At 37.8% G+C, this 21,536-nt stretch overlaps 1 protein-coding gene across 1 annotated transcript in view; it reads right to left on the bottom strand.

The window, feature by feature from the left end:
* The window catches only part of MET (MET proto-oncogene, receptor tyrosine kinase), a 110,463-nt gene that overhangs the window by 75,740 nt on the left and 13,187 nt on the right, over nt 1–21,536 (bottom strand). Inside the window, exon 3 of the mRNA XM_044387785.3 lies at nt 4,394–5,610. Within this exon, the coding sequence (XP_044243720.2) occupies nt 4,394–5,610 (1,217 nt within the window). The remainder of the gene's footprint in view (nt 1–4,393; nt 5,611–21,536) is intronic.

Here is a 21,536-nt window from a genome sequence, read left to right as displayed (position 1 = left end):
AATTAGGGTCTTTTGTAAACATTATTGCACTGGTTCTCCCAATGGCCCTGCATGGAGGGAAAATGCGTTCAGAGAGTTTAAATAATGCTCTTGTGACCAGATGGGTATAAAATGGTGGAGTATACACCTGAACCCAGGTCTCTTTGACTTCAGTCTTGTTTCTTTAGGCCATGCTGTCTCCCAAAGAGCTAAATTTGTGGTCATCTTGTTGTGCTAGGTACCTTATATAATATATTATATATATATATATTCCCTAAGTTTTACAAAACCCTACGAAGTAGGTTTTGTTCTCTGTGTGTTACAAATGAGCAGACTGAGGCTCTAAGGAGTCAAGTCATGCAGCAGAAGTCACACAGCTGGTATGTAATAAGTGGGAATTTGCATCTAGGTGTGCCTGGCACCGAACTGCATGTTTCTCCCCTTCAACTAATCAATCATTGGTCATTAAGATGCTGGTGAAAATATTTTTTACTACAAGTTTATTTATTTTTTAATTCTTTCAAATGCTTACATATAGAGCAAAACTTTGAAATTGGAATTGCAAGAAAAAGTGTAATGTGATTAATTGTATTTTCTGGTTAGATGAGAGATATTTCAAGAACCCTTTTCCAAATTTCAACTCTGATTGAAAATCTTTCCAAAATGTATTAATCCACTTCTCTTAGTAAGTATAATTTAGGGAATAGGACCTTTACGATGAGGGAATTAAAAATTTTTTTTAGTCACTATTGATCTCATTTGTAGGAAACTGGGCGAAGGTATACTGATTCTAGTTTTTTCCTAGAATAATTATGTTAGTAAATCCCTTATATGTATGATACTGTTGGAGAGTCCCATCAATGTACTTAAAACAAACTGAATTTTAAAACTGTTTATTCCCAAAGAGAAAGTGACAGATTTTTTTCTTCCCAAATTTGGGGATTTACAAAGTCTCCATATTATGGGATAGTTTCTCAACTATTTTATTTTGAATACTAATGTGCTGTTTAGGGAATATGCATTAGACTAACACAACTTCAATCAAATACCAGTTTAGTAAGTTTACAGAGGTCAAATGATGAATGAGTAAAAAAAGGTGGTAAAGATATTTAAGACTAAAGATTTAGTAATTATTTGTGGGTATGTAATCTCACAATTCTAAGTGTTAGACATCACTGTAAAAATATCCCTTAAGAATCACTTTCAAAAGCAACATAGAAAATTGTTATACTGTGAAGATCAAGAATTTATTTTTATTGAAGTGATACAATCAACTCTAATATTACATGAGTGGGTACCTGTGGCTTAGGAAAAGTTTCCAGAAACAACATCAGATGCAGAATCAAAGAGTTCTGAAGCACACATAACTTAGATATGAAGATGATGTGCTCTGGAAACTATCAAATGACTCAAAAGAGGGCTTTGGAGATATCATCAATATGAGAAGCTGTATATGAATTGTCTGCATACACATGTTTCATAAAATGTGAGAGTGGGAAAAGCTACCAAATATGTGATCTGAAATAAGCAAATCAGGCCTATATACTGGCTTGACCCTTAGAATTTGAAAGACCCTTTTTCTTGGCGCTCTCTCTGTCTGATCTTATGACAAAAACCCTCTTTGAACATAGCAGAAGCTCAGGCAGGGCCAGAAAACGCCTGCTATGGCTTTGCCTACACACTGAGGACCAGGCAGAAGCCTCAGCAGAAAGTAACTGCTGCAGCTTTCCTTGTCTACAGAGCACACAACAGTTCCTCCATAAAGATCTGATGGATTAGAGATGTTAATAACAAAACTACAGTATATGTGTTTATTCACCAAACTTTATGCCAAAACAAAAGCTCAGTTCCAAGAAATTGTTAAAAGTGTCACCTGGTATCTTGCCAAGTAAAGTTGCCAAGACAAAATGGAGTCGTCTTATTGCTTAGTCTTTCCAAACAGGTTTGATTTTGTAAATCATTCTGTTCTGTGTGAGTAATGGCTCTCTCGGTGCCTTCATTTCAAGATGAAGCTAAGAAATGATTGTATGCTGATTATTGGAACTATCTGAGATCTTTTTGTGGACTGGTATATGAAAACTGAGAATGTGGGTAGTCTTTCTCAGAAGAATTTTGATCTTTAGTAACCAGAGAAGATAAACAGGCAAATAAAGTAGAAGAGGTTTGAAGGTATTTGTCTTTATGGAATTTGGCCAGTGCAAAAGTTGGCTTCCCCTGTAAGAAGACTATGTTGGCAAGCTCCATCCTGTTTTCCACAGGAATTTTTGCGATGGGAATGATAATGGTTTCAGGTGCAGTTGGTGCATTTTGGGCATTTTTCCTGGGTGATAAAACCGACCTGAATTTCATTGGATAATCCTGCTTTTTTGTTTCCCTTGGAACACTAAAAGAGTGAAAGGGGTAGAAAAGTTCAAATGTATTTTGACAATTTCTAGAATTGATAAGTACTTGTAAAAGTACAACACAGAGGGTTGAAATGTGCAAAATAAAATAAAGACATAGGATATCAATATACCCTCATAAGGTAAAGTCTCTTTTTAATTTTTAACAGAACAAGATTTAAATAGCAAAGTCATGTGCTTTAGAGGCCCTGGAGGAACTCCTAATAGAATTTTTAAACTCGTGTTTCTGATGCAATTTATTGGATACAAAAAAAAGTGTTTTCTCTGGAATGCTATTAATATTACATTTCCCCCCTAATTCCAGGTTTCTGAAAGTCCTTTTGTTTCCTTTCATTCTTTTGTATTTTCTAGTGAAGAAAAGGGGACAGCCTCATGAGGAATCCTGTTGCTTCTTACAGAATTTACAAAATATAGGACATGAATGCAGGGAGAAATAAGTCTTAGTTGGGATTTATGTATGTTATTTTTTATTCCTAGACTTTGGAGAGGGAAGGACGGAAGTTATGTCTTTAGTTCACTAAAACATGAGTTCACTTTCTCAGAAGTATTTTTCTAGCTTTATAAAAAATTATTTAGGGGGCACCTGGGTGGCTCAATTGGTTAAGCATCCGACTCTTGATTTAAGTTCAGGTCATTCTCTCAGGGTCCTGAGACCAAGCCTTGTGTTCGGCTCCACACTCAAGAGGGGCACCGGCTTTCTCTCTCTCTCTCTCTCTCCCCCCTCACATGAGCTCTTTCTTTCTCAAATAAATAAATAAATAAATAAAATCTTTAAAAAATGCTATTTGGAGTTTCTATTTGGGGAAGTATTGCAGATATTTCAGCAAAAATGAATCAACTGTTTCTGAATTCATATGTCCTTGGTACCCTTCAGCAAATAATATACTTTCTTTCATCAAGGATATGTTTAATGTCCTTCTGCTTACAATCACAGCCTTTATTACCGAGACTGAGAACTGCTAATGTAGCGAGATGTGGATTTCCAAAGTCAAGCTGTCTTTAGAAAAGTTATACTATTTGTTCATCCATTTCTGATCACTAGTGGTTGTTATGTTAGGAGGTATAGCCAGATTCACATGCTCGAATGTGGGTCCAAACCAAGGGAGCCCGAAGTCACAACGAACTCCTGATTTGGTGTTCTTCCTCTAGCACCAAGTGATCTGATGGCTAGTAGAATAAATCCTCTGGGTATAGCTGGTAGTTTTTACTATATCTAAATCAAAGCAACAAAGAATGTCCCTAACATCTTCTGTGAAAATACCATTTCATGTAGGTATAAACAAGTATTGATCAAAATATTTGTATTTATAAATATCAAATACCAACCAGGTAAAAAGTATGCAACTAGAAGGTGGTAGACACATGTCTGTTCAAGTAGAAAGTCCATGCAAGTTCCAAAGGAAGGATTTGGGAACGAAAATTTCCTTTCTAGTTTTCTAAGTTATTCAGAGAAGTGTATTAGCTCATTTAAAAACATTTTAGACGAGTTTTTTTTTTTTTTTGGTTTGTTTTTGTTTAATTTCCTTTATAGAACGCCCAGAATATAAACCATTCATTTGTATATCAATGAGTTAATGGGGCCTCATAAGGAAAAAGCCTTCAAAGCCCACAAATTAACTTGAGGTTCTCATTCTAAATGCTGTAAAGACTGCACTGGGATCTCAATAATTGTGTTTTACAGGAATTGCTGTTGTGTTAAGCTTTGTGTAAATCTGACCAGAACTATTAAAGCTTATATGAGAAATAAGTTTAATAATCTGAAGTGTTGACAAACACGTAAACCCAAACTGTAAAATATTTTTTCTTTTAGAACCACATTAACTTTTTCCTCAAGCTATAATTTTATATTTAAATGAAGATTCAATATCTAAATTTTCTTGTAAAGAATGTACGAATATTTTGGATACAGATCATTTACCAAGCACCAAAAAGGCCTTGATATTCTTTTCTAGACTGCTACTTATTCTGACTTACACCTCATAATTTATAAGTGGGAAATGAATGTGACTTACCCTGTTAAAGCAGTGTTCGTGGTTGGGTCCATAAAAATGTTGAAGACATCTCACATTGTTTTTGTTGACGATCTTGTTGAAGAATTCGTTGACATATTTGATAGGGAATGCACAGACGGCAGAACGATTCATGGGTTCAGTAGAATCTGGTTTGCTTCGTGCAAACACTCCGTAGAGAATGTCATCATTCAGGTTGGCACCTATTTGCTTAGCAAGGTGGGCCCCAGGCTTACTGACATATGCAGCTTGGAGAATATTAAATACTTCCTCCCTTGTGGATCTCTTTCTTCTTTTTTCCGTGAGAATACACTCCAGAGGCATTTCCATGTAGGAATGCAATCCAGAGTCTACAGAACAGAACCTGATTATTCTTGTGTGAAAAGTCTGAGCATCTAGAGTTTCTCGTTGGACTGTCAAAAAGTAAATAAAATGATTGCTTTCAAAGGCGTGGACATATTTAATAGGGTAGGAATCTCTGAACTCAGGTAGAACATCAATATAAGATTGGTCTGTCAAAAACTTGAAACCATCTTGCGTTTCCTTTAGCCTTCTCACTGATATCGAATGCAATAAATGATCTGGATGGTACGAGGAATTTATGGTGTTACCCACGAAGAAGTTGATGAACCGATCCTTTTCAGATATCAGGACTTTGGTTCCCAGGGCACTCACCACACAGTCAGGGCACTGGCCGCGCTCTTCGTCTGCCTGTGGAGAGTACATGCAATGAACTTCCGACTGTATATCAGCAGTATTGCTGGGTGGAAGGACATGTCGCTGGCAGGTCCCTCTGTGGACACTGCCACAGCTAATGAGTTGGTCATCATAGTAGGTGTCAATAACTAGAGCCATGTTGATGTTATCTTCCCAAACGCCACCTGATAAATTGGCTTTGTGGCTGCAGTCCTGACATGGGAAACAATCTGGGTGTTCCAGCACGGGCCCAGTCTTGTACTCAGCAACTTTCTGAAGGTCTTTGTCATTTAAAACGTAAATATAGTTAACTGCACCGAGGTAAATATGATGCTTGTGTAAAACAACATTCTGGATGGGTGTTTCTGCAGTGAAGTTGGGAAGCTGATACTTCATGTTCACATTCATCTCAGACTTTACTAGTGCCTCTTTGCACTCCCCATAGCTCTTCTGCACCAAGGTAAACAGAAGTACAAGGATGCCAGGTGCAACCACAGCAGGGGCCTTCATGGTGAGAAGCTGATCTGCCAAAACATGTTCAAGGCGAGAGCAGTTTAGTTGTCATTAGAAACAAAGAAGAAACTGAAAGAACCATACCAGTTAAACTATTAGAAACAAATCTTCCTAACTGGAATTTTTACATCAAGTGAAAACAAAAAACTCTAGCTGATTTCACATAAAGATGCATTGTGCAGATGGACATGACTCTACATAGTTTAATTTTAGAACTCAAGCCATGAACAAGTAATTTTAGAGAACCATTATGAGATGCAAACAATGTTCTATATTAAAGACAATACAGCAACTAAGTTAGACTCATTTAGCAGTGAAGTCAGAAACAGCAAATTTCTTTCTTAACCCCTTGCTGTTTTTTAATGTGGTTTAATATCTGTGGTAATGACTAGGTTGATATTTAAAATTTCTTAGTTAGTCAAGTAAAGGAACTGTGGTTCAGATTCATTTATTCTAGAAATCACAGCAGGCATTGTTTCCTTGGGAGCATGTAGAATTACTAGGCTAAATTTAGCTTCCTTTTGGAAGAAAACAATCATAAATTCTAGAAGCAATATGATCACATGCTGTTTATAGGATTTTGTGTGCAGAGGAAAGGTATGGTTATAATTTGGCTATAGTTGACCTATTGTTTTGGATAGACAAATGCTTAACTTAATGTAAGATCACTGGAAACATAAAAACAACAAGCTGAAATGTATAATATAAAATCTAATGTTCAGGACTAAAGTCCTAGAATTATTTCTTAGGGAAAAACAACATATTGTTCATTACCAAGTCAAAAGCTATTTAGTAAAAAAAAAACATTATTTTGACATTCCATTGTATGCACATGGACAATATTTTTAACTAGTTATCATAAGTGCATTTGTTTTTCAGTTTCGAAAAACTTAAGGCATATGAGTTACAGACACTGTTAGTTCTACTTATAAAAGTTGTAGGCAGGGTGGTAGGTTAAAAAGAAGAGGACCTGGAAGGAATAGAAACTAAATAGCTATTACTTTTTTCTCTCCTTTTTTAGTGCATAATTATGACAGGACAAAAGTTTAAAAACTTACTAGGCATTATAACCATGCCAAAGACTAACCCTAGGTCTACAAAATCACAGCAGAATTCACTAACAACTAGTATGTGCACAGCTTCGTGCTTACACTATGGAAATGGGGTGTGGTACTTACCTTTCAGTGAACCTACACTATGGTTGAGAGACAACATACATATGCAAATAACTATAGTACACAGCACTATAATACCCTACGTAGCATAAACCAAGACCTAAAAGCATTAAGAGAGACAGACATGACTTGTACTTAGAATTAGTATGATAATGAGAAATAGGGACAAGTCCACTATGTTGTGAGGTCCAGGAAACGAAGGACAACGTCTGCTTGGCTCACCACTCTTTCCCAAGTATCTGATATAGAGCCTAGAACACAGTAGGTGTTAAATTAATATATGTTGAATAAATAAGTGAAAAAAAATCAGGCAATAAGTTCAAAGTTACAGAAAAGGTAAGTGTAGTAGCCAGAACTTGAATCCAAATTTTTTTTAAACATTTTATTTATTTGATAGAGAGAGAGGCAGCCAGCGAGAGAGGGAACACAAGCAGGGGGAGTGGGAGAGGAAGAAGCAGGCTCCCAGCAGAGGAGCCTGATGTGGGACTCGATCCCAAGACTCTGGGATCATGCCCTGGGCCGAAGGCAGACACTTAACGACTGAGCCACCCAGGTGCCCCAACCAAATCTTTTTTTTTTTTTCAAAGATTTTATTTATTTATTTGACAGAGATAGAGACAGCCAGCGAGAGAGGGAACACAAGCAGGGGAAGTGGGAGAGGAAGAAGCAGGCTCATAGCAGAGGAGCCTGATGTGGGGCTCGATCCCATAACGCCGGGATCACGCCCTGAGCCGAAGGCAGACGCTTAACCACTGTGCCACCCAGGCGCCCCCACAACCAAATCTTTTTTGACTCCAAAATGAAAGATAATTTTACTCTATCAAATTGATAGGAATTGTAGATATTATTTAAGAGATAATAGAAAAGTCAAGGATTTTGAGCTGGAAAATCATATAATCAAGGTTTTACTTTTGACAGATTGATCTGGAGACAAGGTGGCTGAGAGCAGGGTTTAGAACCTGGCAACAGGAAGAACAGTCCATAACCTTATTATCTATAAGGGCCAGAACCAAGATGGTGTCCCCAAGAATAGAAAGGAAGGGATCAATGAGAGAATACTTGAATAAGTAAGATTTGACACCTAAATTGGTGAAGAACAGAAGAGAAGGCAGATGACTAGCAGTTATCTGCGGAAAAGGGAACGATTAACAAAACTAGGGTAGTCAATAGGAGGAAGTTAGGCTAAAGGTTGACAAATATGATAAGCTGGTTTTAAACATGTTGAGTTTCATGTGTTATTGGGAAATGAGTGAAAACGTTCTACTAAGGGATGACTAGTAGGTTTTACATTGTTCATCAGGAAGCAGGTGCCTGGAATAAGTGAGGAATAAGGATTCCAAGAAGACAGAGCATTTGTGCCAAGCAATAGAGGCAAATGACAAGAAGGATTCTGAGGAGAAGTGTGCCCTTACTAGGAAAGTGGCGTGATCGGGCTTAGGTGAGACAATATTCGTCTGGGGAGAGGCAGTAGCAAATGGAAGTATGAGTGCCATGTCTGTAATAGAAGGAATGACAATTTAGAACTCAGTCTTGGTAGAGTAATTGGGACTCTAGTGGGATTAGGAATAAATTTAGCATGTTATCTACACAGAGATAAGGGTTAAGATCAAGAGTGAGTTCATGGAGGGACAAGGTGAAGGAAGAAAAAAGGTTGAATGAAGGAAATCTTGGGATTACTCACGTTGGAGAAACAAATGAAGGAATCAAAGGAGGTAAGTTCAGTGAGGTGCCAAGATAGCCAATGTTGTACTGTGTCACAGAAGCCAGGTGAGGGGCTTGAGAAGGAGGACATGGGCCACATGGAAGCTCTTTGTTGACTTTCAAGAGAGCAATCTCAGTTGATTCAATAGTTGTATCAAATACTAAATTGCAAGGGAATGTGTGGTAGGAAGTAGAATATTTGTCAAAGGAAGGGCAAGCAAATCAGGGTTAAGAAGAGTTTACTCTTTTTTCTTTTTTCAAAAGTTTATTCTTTTTTTTTTTTTTTTAAGATTTTATTCATTTATTTGTCAGAGAGAGAGAGAGCATAAGCAAGGGGAGTGGCAGGCAGAGGGAGAAGCAGGCTGAGCAAGGAGCCCAATGTGGGACTTGATCCCAGGACCCTGGGATCATGACCTGAGCTGAAGGCAGACGCTTAACCAACTGTGTCACCTGGTGTCCCTCAAAAGTTTATTCTTAAATTATAGGAAATATATGTGCTTATTTGTAGATCTTTCACCCACTACCATTTATTGGGTATCCACTAAGGGCCAGGCATGGTGGTAGGTTCTGGGAATACAGAGGTATGGTGCCTTTCTCTAGGAAGCTCAGAGTCACTTGATGGAGGATTGACAGACAGTTATGAGAATGCATAAAAAGGGCAGTCAACCACATTGGAAATGATGTTAGAACTGAGTCTTGAAGGAGGAGGATGATGAAGGGAAATTCCTAGTAGGCACAGCAGTTTGTAAAAAGATACAGAAGCAGGAGAGAACATATGGCATAGTCAGAAGAACTGCAAGTAGTTGCGCCCAGAGAAGTGGGGAAACCAAGGAAAGCAAATGGGGGAGATAAATGTTGTTGGAGCAGTATCCCAAAAGAGTAAAAAGGGGCATTTCCAAGAGCCCAGAACATAAGAAAGATCACTTTCTGAGACAGTAGGATAAGTCAGATGAAGTACAGAGATACTGGACTTCAGAGCATATGATCTTAAAATATAAAAATAAATTAGGGTATATGACCATCACTGAAAGTAGTAGTTACAGAAGAGGCACTAGGATCTTCAGAGTAGAGAAAGAGGTTTAGAATAGCTGCAACAAGGCATGCAAAAAGAGCTCGGCAAGAAATGAAAAGAAGGACTGCTTAATAGTTCCGAGGACTCCTTTAAGATAAAGCGCAATGTGTTGTGACTTTCTCTTCACATAGAAAGAGTTTTCATTGGACCAGAGGGCAAAGCAAAGTGTATCATTAAGGTGAAGAATTGGAAGAGGTATAAGCCACATAATAATAAAAATAACAGTAACATGTACTGAATGCTTACTATGCATGTGCCAGGCATTCTGCTAAACCCTCTGGTTTACTCTTTATGAACACCCTTTGAAGTAGAAAGTATTATTATTCTCCTCTTCTAGAGGAGCAAACTTGCCAAGAGTCACACAGAACTGAATTCAATCCCACGTCTGACTAACAAGAATCTGTCCAGGCTCTTAAATGCTTCATCAGTACTGAAACATCTTCCTGAGCTAAGAGGAGAGTACACTGGAGCAGAAGTCAGACAATCAGAGATCTGGTTCTTGCCCTTTCCTTCTCCAGCTCTATGACTCTGGGTAATTCATCTGCCTCTGAGTCCTAGGGTCCAATATCCTCATAGGTTTAAGTATCAAAAAGAGATCTCATCTTTGAAAGCTTTGATTATTATATAGTGTATGCATATATAAATACAGGGTGTTGTAATTGCTATTTATGTATCTAATTCTCATTGTTTTGAAATGTACTAGAAAATTTTGGCGGGTGCCTGGGTGGCTCAGTCGGTTAAGCGTCTGCCTTCAGCTCAGGTCATGATCCCAGAGTCCAGGAATCGAGTCCCATACTGGGCTCTCTGCTCGGTGGAGAACCTGCTTCTCCCACTGCCTTGCACCCTGATCATGCTCAGGCTCTCCATCTCTCTCTCTCTCTTTCTCTCAAATAAATAAATAAAATCTTAAAAAAAAAAGAAAGAAAAGAACATTTTTGGCCATGGTGGGGGGAATGACAAGGAATAGAAGCAAAGAAGGGCTTAAAACAAGCTGTCCTATTAGAGGACAAAAACAAATTCCAAACAAACTGCATATATGTATCTAAAACTTCTAGAATATATTATGGGGAAAAATTAAATGAACTTCTCAATATGATATTAGCGTGTCTTCTAAAATTTGTAACATTAGCCTACTACATAATTTATCACTGTATTTTCTTTAGGAAAAGTAATAAAGGAAGAAAATAAATGAACCATTACTGCCAAAAGAAAAAAAAGCATTATAACCAATTTGTATCATAGCTGATGTTCATTAATGCAACGTAGAGGGTGAATGACTTTTTTTTTTTTTTAGGTTTTTTGAAGGAGGCTTTAAAATTATCTTTTTTTAAAAAAAATCTGAACTATTATGTTTTAAAAATAAGATTCATATCTTGGGGCGCCTGGGTAGCGCAGTCGTTAAGCGTCTGCCTTCGGCTCAGGGCGTGATCCCGGCATTCCGGGATCGAGTCCCATATCGGGCTCCTCGGCTGGGAGCCTGCTTCTTCCTCTCCCTCTCCCCTGCTGTGTTCCCTCTTCCACTGGCTGTCTCTCTGTCACATAAATAAATAAAATCTTTACAAAAAAAAAATAAGATTCATATCTTAAAGTTGGTATATAAGTCACTCACAGTACTAATTCTCAATTAATTAAGAACCCAAGAAGATGTACAAATATACTAATGGGCTTTTTTGTTATCACACTTGATGAAATGGCAAGTCATAAGAAAACCAGGAGGGAAAGAGGATATTTTTTCTGTTTAAGGAAAAAACATTGCAGAATTCCCCGGGAATTTGTTAATCCAGTCTCCCTCATCTTCTTTACATTCTCTTGACAGCAAACAGTGATGACACTTTTCAAACTGAGAAATCAAAGAAAGGTTAATTTTTCTTAAATTAAAAAGCAAAAAAATAGGACTAGAGCCCATTGTCAACAACAGGATTTTTAATTAAAATACAGGTTTCTGTTTAATCCTCAGATAATGAGAAAATGTAAACACCCCATTTCCTTGATCATTTCAATTAACTAAGTCTCCTTCCCATTAACAAAGATGTGTATTGGTCAGACTAGATCTTCTCCAGGAAATATCTGTCTTTCCTAAGGAATAGAGGGAAACCTTTTAAAAGTATTTGTTGCTGAGTGGTATAACCTGATGACACTGCTGGTTAAATAAGTGACAGCTAGGTGTTCAAGTGCACAGGCTCTGGAGACAGACTGCAAGGTTTAAATCCATTTGCTCTCTGTGTGCCCCTTGGGCAAATAACTTCTCTGAGCCTCCATTTTCTCATCTGAGATATGGGAGTGAATATAATACCTACCTCACTTGCTGAATGGTTACACTCTGATGGCTCAATGAGTTAAGGCATGTAAACCACTAAGAGCAGCGCTTGACATGTAGTAGGTCAATAAATGTTCTCTATTATTGTTGTTTGTTCATATACTCAAATACTTTTTCAGCATCTACTAGGTTCCAGATAGTGTGTAGAGTGCTGATAACACAAAATCGAATAAAATGCTTTACAACTGTCTGTGAGATCTCAGACTAGTAGGGAAGAGAGACAAATAGACCACAGTTTAAATTCGGTGTGGAAAGGTCTATGGGAGTCTCTGAGGGGAGCTTAACCAGGTTAGGGGAGTCAGGCAGGCATCAATTAATCATGATTCCTTCCTCATAAGGCACTCACACCCTGAGGTGTAGCATGGGGGAGAACCTGAGTTTTAGTTGTGGCAGTGCAGCCAAAAAGTTGTATGACCCAAAGCCAGTCACCCAACTTCTTTGGCTTCAGCTGCTTTCTTACTTGTAAATGATAGTGTTGATCTAGTCATGTGCTGGAGCCCTCTGGCTCATGATGGCTTATTGTGTGCATCTTTCCAACGTGAGTTCAGTGACCTTATGTTGGTAGCTTCAAATAGGCCATGGCTGGAGTATTTACACCACAGAAATTGGCAAACATTACAAATCAGGACTTTTTTTCTCCCTTGAAAGGATGATGATTAAATATTTACAAACACATTTCTAGGCTGAACTAATGACCTCCAAAGTTATTTTCTAACTATAATAATTTTCAACTCTGAGATTGTTTTTCTACAATCACATTTTACTTCAATGCTATTGTGTTGGCATATATTGCTTTTTCTTTCTATCTATATAATCTGCCAGATCGGGATGTGTGAGCAATTTTAATATTTATATTGGTAGTGACTCCAGAAATACTTTCACTTTTCATATATTTTTGTCTTAATACATTTATTCCTGTGATATGCCTGGATCAGGCTTTCAATATAGAATGTATTTTTTACTGTTTCTGTTTTTTCTTTCTTTCTGAAATAGTGCTGGCCACTTAGCCAACTTTGTACTCCTTACTAAAAGGAACACGTAAAGATGATTCAAACAGATTGACTAATTCATTCTCTTAAAATGTTGTACACATAGCAGGTGAAACTGACTCATCCATAAAACATTTCTTTATTTCTTTTCAGTTGATAGTTAAGATAATCTCACTGGCAAAACATTTCCTGGGAGTAATTATCTGAATGGCACCTTGGCCATTAAACTATTGGTATTTAGGAGTATTTCCTTTAAAGAGGATTTTTCTGTTAGCTAGGAAGATCAGCTCAGCCGAAACTTAAGACCAGCTACTAAACTCTGTCTGCCATCTATCTGCCTCTAGTTTTTTTCACTAAACTAGCTTACATGGGTTTTTCATTCCCCCAAAATACATTTAATTCCCTAAGAATTTATTGAGTAGCCACCTATGACTATCACCACTACTGTTGTCATTATTGTTCTCCTCATCAATAAAAACCTATCACAAAGCACTCGCGTGTTATATTCAAGCACTGATTCCTCAGGAAAAAACACCACAGGTGTAACGGGATATATTTGTAAGAGACACTTTCTAGACTTTGACAGGCGTAACTTTGCTTTCTTTAGGAACTGATTTTCTTAGAAATCATAATACAATTACATAGATAGCACTACATAGTTTACAAGGTACTGTCAGTTACATCCTTACCTCTAATGTGCATAATTATCATATAAGGTGAGCATTATTCCCTTTCAGATGATGAAACTGAGATTCAAAGAAGATTAAATATTATCTAAAATGTACTGAACGTGCAATATAGTTCTTGTGAGTATATTTCTATTGTTTTTTAAAAAATGTGTCATGCTTCTTTGAGCTGTTTTATTTATTTGCATTTCCTAAAAATGATTTTTATTCAAAAGGTGTAATATTTTAGTAAACATTTGTTTTAACCTACCTAACTACTTTAACTCTCACTGTCTCTACTACTGGCAACTCTTTTGAAAACTCTCCCTCCTTTCTAATGGGGCTGTCATCACATAGCTTACCTCCCTTACCACAAGGTGAGCTTGCAAACCAAGCTGGCCTTTCAATGAACTTTTCTTTTGATGCAGAGCTTAGTCGGGAAGCACGTGAGGAAAGAAAGACGAATCAGAGTCTTTTTGAGATTTAACATAGATACTGGGAAAGACCCTCTCTCTTTGAAAGATCACAAGTACTAAAGATGATGTTAATTTAGAGTGTCTGATGCCCACCTTTGCCATTATGTGGAGAAAGCCTGCCTGAACACAAAACTGACCCCAAGGGCAGAGGAACCCAGACATGGAGAAAGGCAGGTTCTCCATGTTACTGTTTGAACATCTGTACCCACCATATCTTAAGCTAATAGGAACCAGTAAAATCTTTCCTCTTTCCTTTCTCTCTTTTTTCATCAGCAGTTTCATTGTGATTCTTTTATTCCTTGCTCCTGGAAAAGTCCTGACCAAATAATGTCCATTTTGAGATACTACAAACCTGTGAGTTCAAACACAAAGTCAAGTGCATAAAAGCAATTTTAAGTAAAATATTCAAGTAATTAGAACAAAGAACAATGATAGTTCCCTTATTTACTTGAATAATTACTTTAAATATCTCATTTTGCATTTGGAAATACATCTATTAGTTAAAATTTCTGAGGTGGTATACTTATTTTTTCCTGTCATATAATTTTAATTTTTTTTTACAATAGTTACATAGCATAATCTCAAGACAGAAATAATGTATCTAAGTGAAGAAGCAAGATATAAAAAGTGGAAAAAATTTCAATCCTGCTTTTAAGTATATAAAAGGGATTTATGATGATGGAAAATGGCTGAGGCCCTGTATTAAGGAAATTGCAGCCATAAAAAACAATCATAGTTAAATCTCCAGGAGGACTTGCCAGAGTGAAATCCTAAGGAAAATTCTTAGCCCTCTGTACCTTAAAAAGTAGGTCCAGAAAAGTGAAGTTAAGGAAAGAAGAGTCTAATAGGAGATTCCTGATGACAATGACAATACTGTATTTATAAACATTCACTGTTTATGAAGAATCATACTATATCACACAATATTTAATCAAATATTTGTGAGCATCCATTGCATACCACACACTTATCTAGATAGTGGGAGTTCCTACTATCAAAAAAGTATATAGTCTGTGGATTTGAAGACAGCAAGATAAATGCTAAAAATCTAAGTGTGTAACCTAAATTGAAAAGTGAATGGATCTACTGGGCTGTTGAGAAAGCAAATTTTAAAACATGCTTTGCTGAACATTTGATTCTTATGCCTAAAGATTTAGTAGTAGTATGATCATTAAAAAGTCTAAACTGACTTTAGAAAGATAAAACAATACACCATGTCAAAAATCCCATCTAACGTAGCCAGATACTACTTTGACAATGATTAATTTTCTTTTCTACTGTTTTTTTTTTTGGAGAGGGAGAGAGGGAGAGGGTCGGGGGAGTGTAAGAGGGAGAGGAAAAAAGAGAATCCCGAGTAGGCTCCATGCCCAGCGCAGATCTGGACATGGGGCACAACCCCACAATCACGAGATCATGACCTGAGCTGAAATCAAGAGTTGGATGTTTAACCAACTGAGCCACCCAGGTGTCCCTACTTTGACAATGATTTCTAACAGAAAGTTGAGAGGACAGAAGAAATCTTGAGGATTTTTCAGCCATCCAACTGCTCTTTCATATGACCACATTTAAATGATCTAAATACTTGTGAGTCAGTCCTTTGTCTAATATTTACAGACAAATTTGCTTGATAACATTCTTCCCAATAGCTCATAAAACCTTCTAGAGAAGAGGTGAGGTGTTGTGGAGAGAGTATGGAGCTTTGTTATCAGATGGACTTTGAGGGTGATGTGAATCTGGGCTTAACCATTTACATATCTTATGACTAAAGTGTCATAACGGGTCAGTTTATCTAAAACATGGGGATAAAGGTATATGTCTTGTGGGCTGCCATGAGGGTTAGGGATAAATCATGAGACACTGGAATTCAATCATGCAGCATACACTGACATTCAATAAATGTGGCTACCATGCTTATCCTAAGTTGTGTTTTAGCAAGTTTTTGCATGCCTTCATCAAAAATGAGGAACTTGGCACAGTTTGCTGGGTGAGCCCACTCCAAATACTTGGTGACTTTTTCATCACCATAATCCTCTCAGTTTAAATATTGTTATTTCTTATTTTCCCACCCTTTGGCCATTTGTGGTTTTCCTCTAAACCTGTCTTAAGTTCCTGAAGTCCTTCTTAAGTTGTCCTCCAAGGCAAAGGACATGGTAAGGGCCTTCCATGCTAAGGAAGAACAAAAAAAAAAAAAAAAAAGAACCATTACTTTACCAATTTAAAGAAGAGCAAACCCACACCCCCACTTAAGTTTAGCAAATAAAGATATAGGATTCCCAGTTAAATTTGAATCTAAGATAAATAACGACTAATTTTTTAGTATAAATATGTCCCATGAATATATTTTATGTGACAATCCTAGTTGCAAGCAAAGGAAGAAAAATAAGGGAATAATTACCCTTTTTACTAACAGAACTCAGATTGAAAAGATTTTGGCCAAACATATTTATCTATGGGTGTAGAACAATATTTATAAGGTTTTTGTAGCACACGCATGTTGCAAAACTGATTATGATTATTTTTGTTTTTGTTGTGCTGTTGCTGTGTGTCTAAAACATGTTGTTTTCAAAGTGATTACCAGAGTAAAGTGTTCCTAACAGGTGATTTTAAATAATATGTGAAGGTGTAACTACGTGAAAGGGAAACAAAAAAATTTTTTTTTTAATTAAAAATCAAGGAAAAGATTTGTGTGCTTGCGGAGAAAAGTTATACTGTGTATGGCAGCCTGTCTCTAACACGAAATTTCTGAAACAAAAAGTATCCATAGATTGTATACTTTATTTATAGTAAACGAGCTTAATAAAAATTTGCATATAGGCGGCTATAGGAGAAAAGTTAAACTAAACATGGTGCAAGAATACTTTTTGTGTGTTATAATTAATTAGTGTTTTAGGGGCTCTTTTAAACACTGATGCTTGATTATTATACAAATGTTATTTCTTTGAAAGAGACCTAAATAGTGCTTTTATTCAGATTCTTATCCAATATTGCATCCCTTCTTCTTTCTATAAACATTTTAAAAGTTGAAAATGATTGAATTGTAGCATCAGAAAAAGCCAACTGTACATTTTCTAGCTGTAACATATGACTGAGACCATTGTCTGACTCTGATCTGGTAAGAATAAAGATAAAAAGAGTAGAATTTCATTATATTCTCAAGGTTATCCTTCATACATTCATAATCTGTTAGTAAACATCTTTGTTCTTTTAAGAACTGCTAAAAGTATTCAAGTTCTGGGAAAGAAGAATAAAGGACATTTGTTTTAACATGGTACGTATTGTAAAAAGTCCTGTTGAGAAAAGACATTGAACTGTCAGAGTCCTGAATGATTGGACAGGCTTTTGTCCCTTAATAAGTTGTAGGTCAGACAAGAATGTTTCATTGCCCTTGAATATGTGAACATTGAACTTTCACTGTTAAGAAAGTGCTAAGAGGGGCGCCTGGGTGGCTCAGTCGTTAAGCGTCAGCCTTCGGCTCAGGGCGCGATCCCAGCGTTCTGGGATCGAGCCCCACATCAGGCTCCTCCAATGGTAGCCTGCTTCTTCCTCTCCCACTCCCCCAGCTTGTGTTCCCTCTCTCTCTGGCTGTCTCTATCTCTGTCAAATAAATAAAAAAAATCTTAAAAAAAAGAAAAAAGAAAGTGCTAAGATGCTTGAAATCCTATAAAAGTACTTCAAAATAATTTTCAGCCTAATGGATAAGGGTAATTTTATAGTCCAGATTGTGCAGAAGTGCTACCAGGTTTTCTTCAATTAATCCAGGAACAGTGAATAACATGAAACTACAAATCACATATGAGAAACATCTTCCTAAGTACGTAAGTTAGCTTAGCAACTTTTTCCAGTCATATTCAAACACAGGGTTGGAATATGATAAACCTGACTGAACAGTCAGAATGTGAAGCACTGAAGGGAGACAAGTTAGAGAGGAAGCTGGTACATTACTTATTAATGAATCAGACACTTGCTTCCCTCAGTGTTTGAAAATGTCCACAGCACAAGGCATGGTAAATTCCAAATGGGAGGAGTTGTGCTCAGAATTGGGACTATATAACTGATCAATCTCTCTGGTGTTATGTAAAGCAGAAATCAAATACTCGTGAGAAATGGTGGTGGTGAGTGGACTCCTTTCATGTCCTGGTGGCTATCATGTAAAGACAAACCACTATCCAGGGAAAGAGAGACAAGGGGAGAGGCACAGGGGTGCTAAACGCCAGGCCCTAACCCCCAAATAGGAGTTAAATTCATGTGAGGTGGGTGTTACCCTACAACTCTATTTTCACTTAGTTCTTAGGGTAGGTCTTAGTTTTATTTTGCTCACACCTGAGAACCTCTCTTGGAAATCAGAGTTAGCAAGTAGATTCTCTGCCAGGGGAATGAACTAGGAATCTTTCTCAAGGTAAATTTTGTCAGTATGTAAAATTTTCTTTTTCAGGAAAAGTAGAAAAAACTTTTAGAAATCATAAAAATACTGTGAATGGAAGGACTAGCCAAACTTAGTCATATTTTATATAGATATGGATCCCTTGGGTGAACATAATGCAATTCTAGCAGTATTGGGAGAAAAACTAAAAGCATATAAATATCACTATATTGAGATCAATATATAACCAGAGAATAAAATATAACCAAACAAAACTTTCTATAAAAAATACTTTCAAAGGGATAGAGAATGCCAAGCAAAAGCTATCCTTATGAAAAAAAAAAAAACAACAAAACAAAACAGAACAGTACAGGGATGCCTGGGTGGCTCAGTTGGTTAAGGGTTTGCTTTCAGCTCTGGTCATGATCTCAGGCTCAGCGGGGAGCCCGCTTCTCCCTCTCTCTCTGCTCCTCCCCACTCTTGTGCTCTCTCTCTCAAATAAATCAATAAAATCTTTTAAAAAAATAGAACAGTACAGAAAAATAAGTACATAAGTACAAAATCCAATTTCTAAAACTCAGTAAACACTTTGGATCCTTGAAAAATCAATAAACCAAAAGGTTAGGACAACTTAAAGACAACTCTGCTCAGGACTGCATTTATATAACTCATCAATTCAAGGAAAAATAATCCAAGGCAGTTGTGTGTGTGTGTGTATGCAGGGGGTATGCATGTTTGAGGGAGAGAGAAACAGAGAATGAGAATAGACAGGGCAAGGCATTAAAAAAATCAAAAACTTTTTAACCATATCGGTATTGCTTACTGACTGGCAGTCCCAGCCTCCTGCCCCACTGTGCTGTAAAGTGCTATAAAGACAGGTGCACACTGCTGAAGGAACATAGAAGGAGGAACAGCTAATTGTGGCAGACAGAGGCAGGGCCAAGGAGTATGTTAGCATGGAGATATTACTTGACCCAAGTTTCACAGGTTAAGTTGGAGTTGCTTAGGCATAGTAAAAGCAGGGGACAGATAGGACATACACCTAGGCACCTCAGAGAGAATGTGTAGGCTGTTCAGGAAGCTGTAACAGGGATAGAGACTATGTGGGTTGGGCTGGGTATGGATGAAACTGAAAGATTAGGCTGGGGCCACATCATAGAAAGCCTCATACATCCTGTTGAGGGATCTATAGTTTATCTGCAATTTATCCATAAGAGTCACTGGGAGGTTTTAAGCAGGAGATGGAAACGAGCATAGTACTTATAACTATGAATTAGACAATTCTGGTGACAGTGTGGTGAATGGACTGAAATGGAAAGAAGCTAGAGGGCAGAAGACATGACAGAAGGTCACAGCATCTGTCCAGGCAATAGAAGACGAAGATTAACAAGAATGAAGACTCTCCGATCCGTATCTTCATCTCTTAATTTCCAGAGAGTCCAGAAATCCATCTCTCAAGCACCAGTTTTGTATGTCCAACAGCTATTTAAGACTAAATCTGACAAATATTAATTGAGGACTTAATATATGGGAGATGTTTGGGAGTGAGTGTACATCAGTAAACAAAACAAACACTCCTGCTCTTGTGGAACTTACTTTCTAGCAGTTAGATCCAGACAACAAATTATACATGTGGTGTGTTACATGTTGATGAGTGTTGAGTGTTACTGGCAAAAAAAAAAAAAAAAAAAGAGAGAGAGAGAGAGAGAAAGCAGGGTTACAGAATCAAGAGCACACAGAAGGAAGGTGGTGGGAGAGGTCCGTGGCTTTGAAAAATTAGGAAGCTGGCTTTTAAGGAAAGAGTTGAAGGAGGAGAGGACTTCGCCATCTGAGATGTGAAAGATTTCTTTTTTTTCTTGCACAGGCAAGAGGGACCAAACTGAAAGCATGCCTGGTGTGTCTGAGGCACAGCAAAGGGCCAATAAGCCTGGACCCTGGTCTAGGAGATGAGACAAGATCAGAGAGGACAAAGAATCAGACCATATAGGGCCTTGTAGGTCTCTGTGAGACTTGGGGTTTTACTGGAGTGAAATGAGGAGCCGTTGCAGCCGTTGAGCATGGGAGTGAATATATTTGAATGGAATCACCTTGACTGTGTGTGGAAGAAGACTGGTGGTGGCAGGGGAATGGGATAGGGTAAAAATGAAGAAGTGAGATCAGTTAGGAGGCTGCTGCAGTAGTCCAGGTGAGTGATGGAAGTGGCTTGGGCTAGAGAGGATGGAGTGATAAGAGGTAGCTGAATTCTGGTTATATTGGAGACAGAGCTATGAGGATTTGCTAATGGATTTGGAGATGAGGTGTGTGAGAAAAAAGAAGTCATGGATGCTCCAAATATTTTGACTTTTGTAACAGAGAGATGATTTTGCCAGTTACTGACTTGGAGAAGCTGGTAGGTACAGTAAGCTTCACAGGAATGTGTGACCATCAGGGAATGTAGTTCTGTTCATGTTTGAGATACTTTTTAGGCATCCAATTGGAGATGTTGAGTATGCAGCTGGATATCTGAGTCCTTGATTTAAGGAGAAAGGTCTGCACTAGAAATTTAAACTGGGAAGTTGTCTGCATATTGATGGTATGAAAAGCCATGAAACTGGATGAGACCACCAAGAAAAGGAGAATGCAGAGGAGGCCTGTGTGCTGGGGCACACCAAAGCTGGGAAGAAGAAGGCAAATGAGATAAATAGTCAGATGTCCTTCTGGCACCTCCATTTACTCCCATGAAAACTTGTTCTACCACTCCATATCCTATCTCCATGCGTAACATTCTCACTTTTCCAGGACATCATTTTTGACTCCCACCTACCAGTGTTTTAAATATGTCCATCTGCTTCCATCCCCACTGCCATTAATAGTTGAGGGCAGTGTCACTTCTTGCCTGGATTATGACAACAGCTTCCTACCTGGTATTCCGACTCCATTCTTGCTTCTGATCATCCATTCCCCAATGTACCAGAAATATCTTTCTTTCTTTTTTTTTTTTTTTAAAGATTTATTTATTTGACAGAGACAGCCAGAGAAAGAGGGAACACAAGCAGGGTGAGTGGGAGAGGAAGAAGCAGGCTCCCAGTGGAAGAGCCTGATGTGGGGCTCGATCCCAGAACGGCAGGATCACGCCCTGAGCCAAAGGCAGACGCTTAACGACTGAGCCACCCATGCGCCCCCAGAGATATCTTTCTAAAATG

This window comes from Ursus arctos, unplaced genomic scaffold, assembly GCF_023065955.2.
Source record: "Ursus arctos isolate Adak ecotype North America unplaced genomic scaffold, UrsArc2.0 scaffold_3, whole genome shotgun sequence".
Lineage (NCBI taxonomy): Eukaryota > Metazoa > Chordata > Mammalia > Carnivora > Ursidae > Ursus > Ursus arctos.
This window is presented reverse-complemented; position numbering and strand designations above follow the sequence as displayed.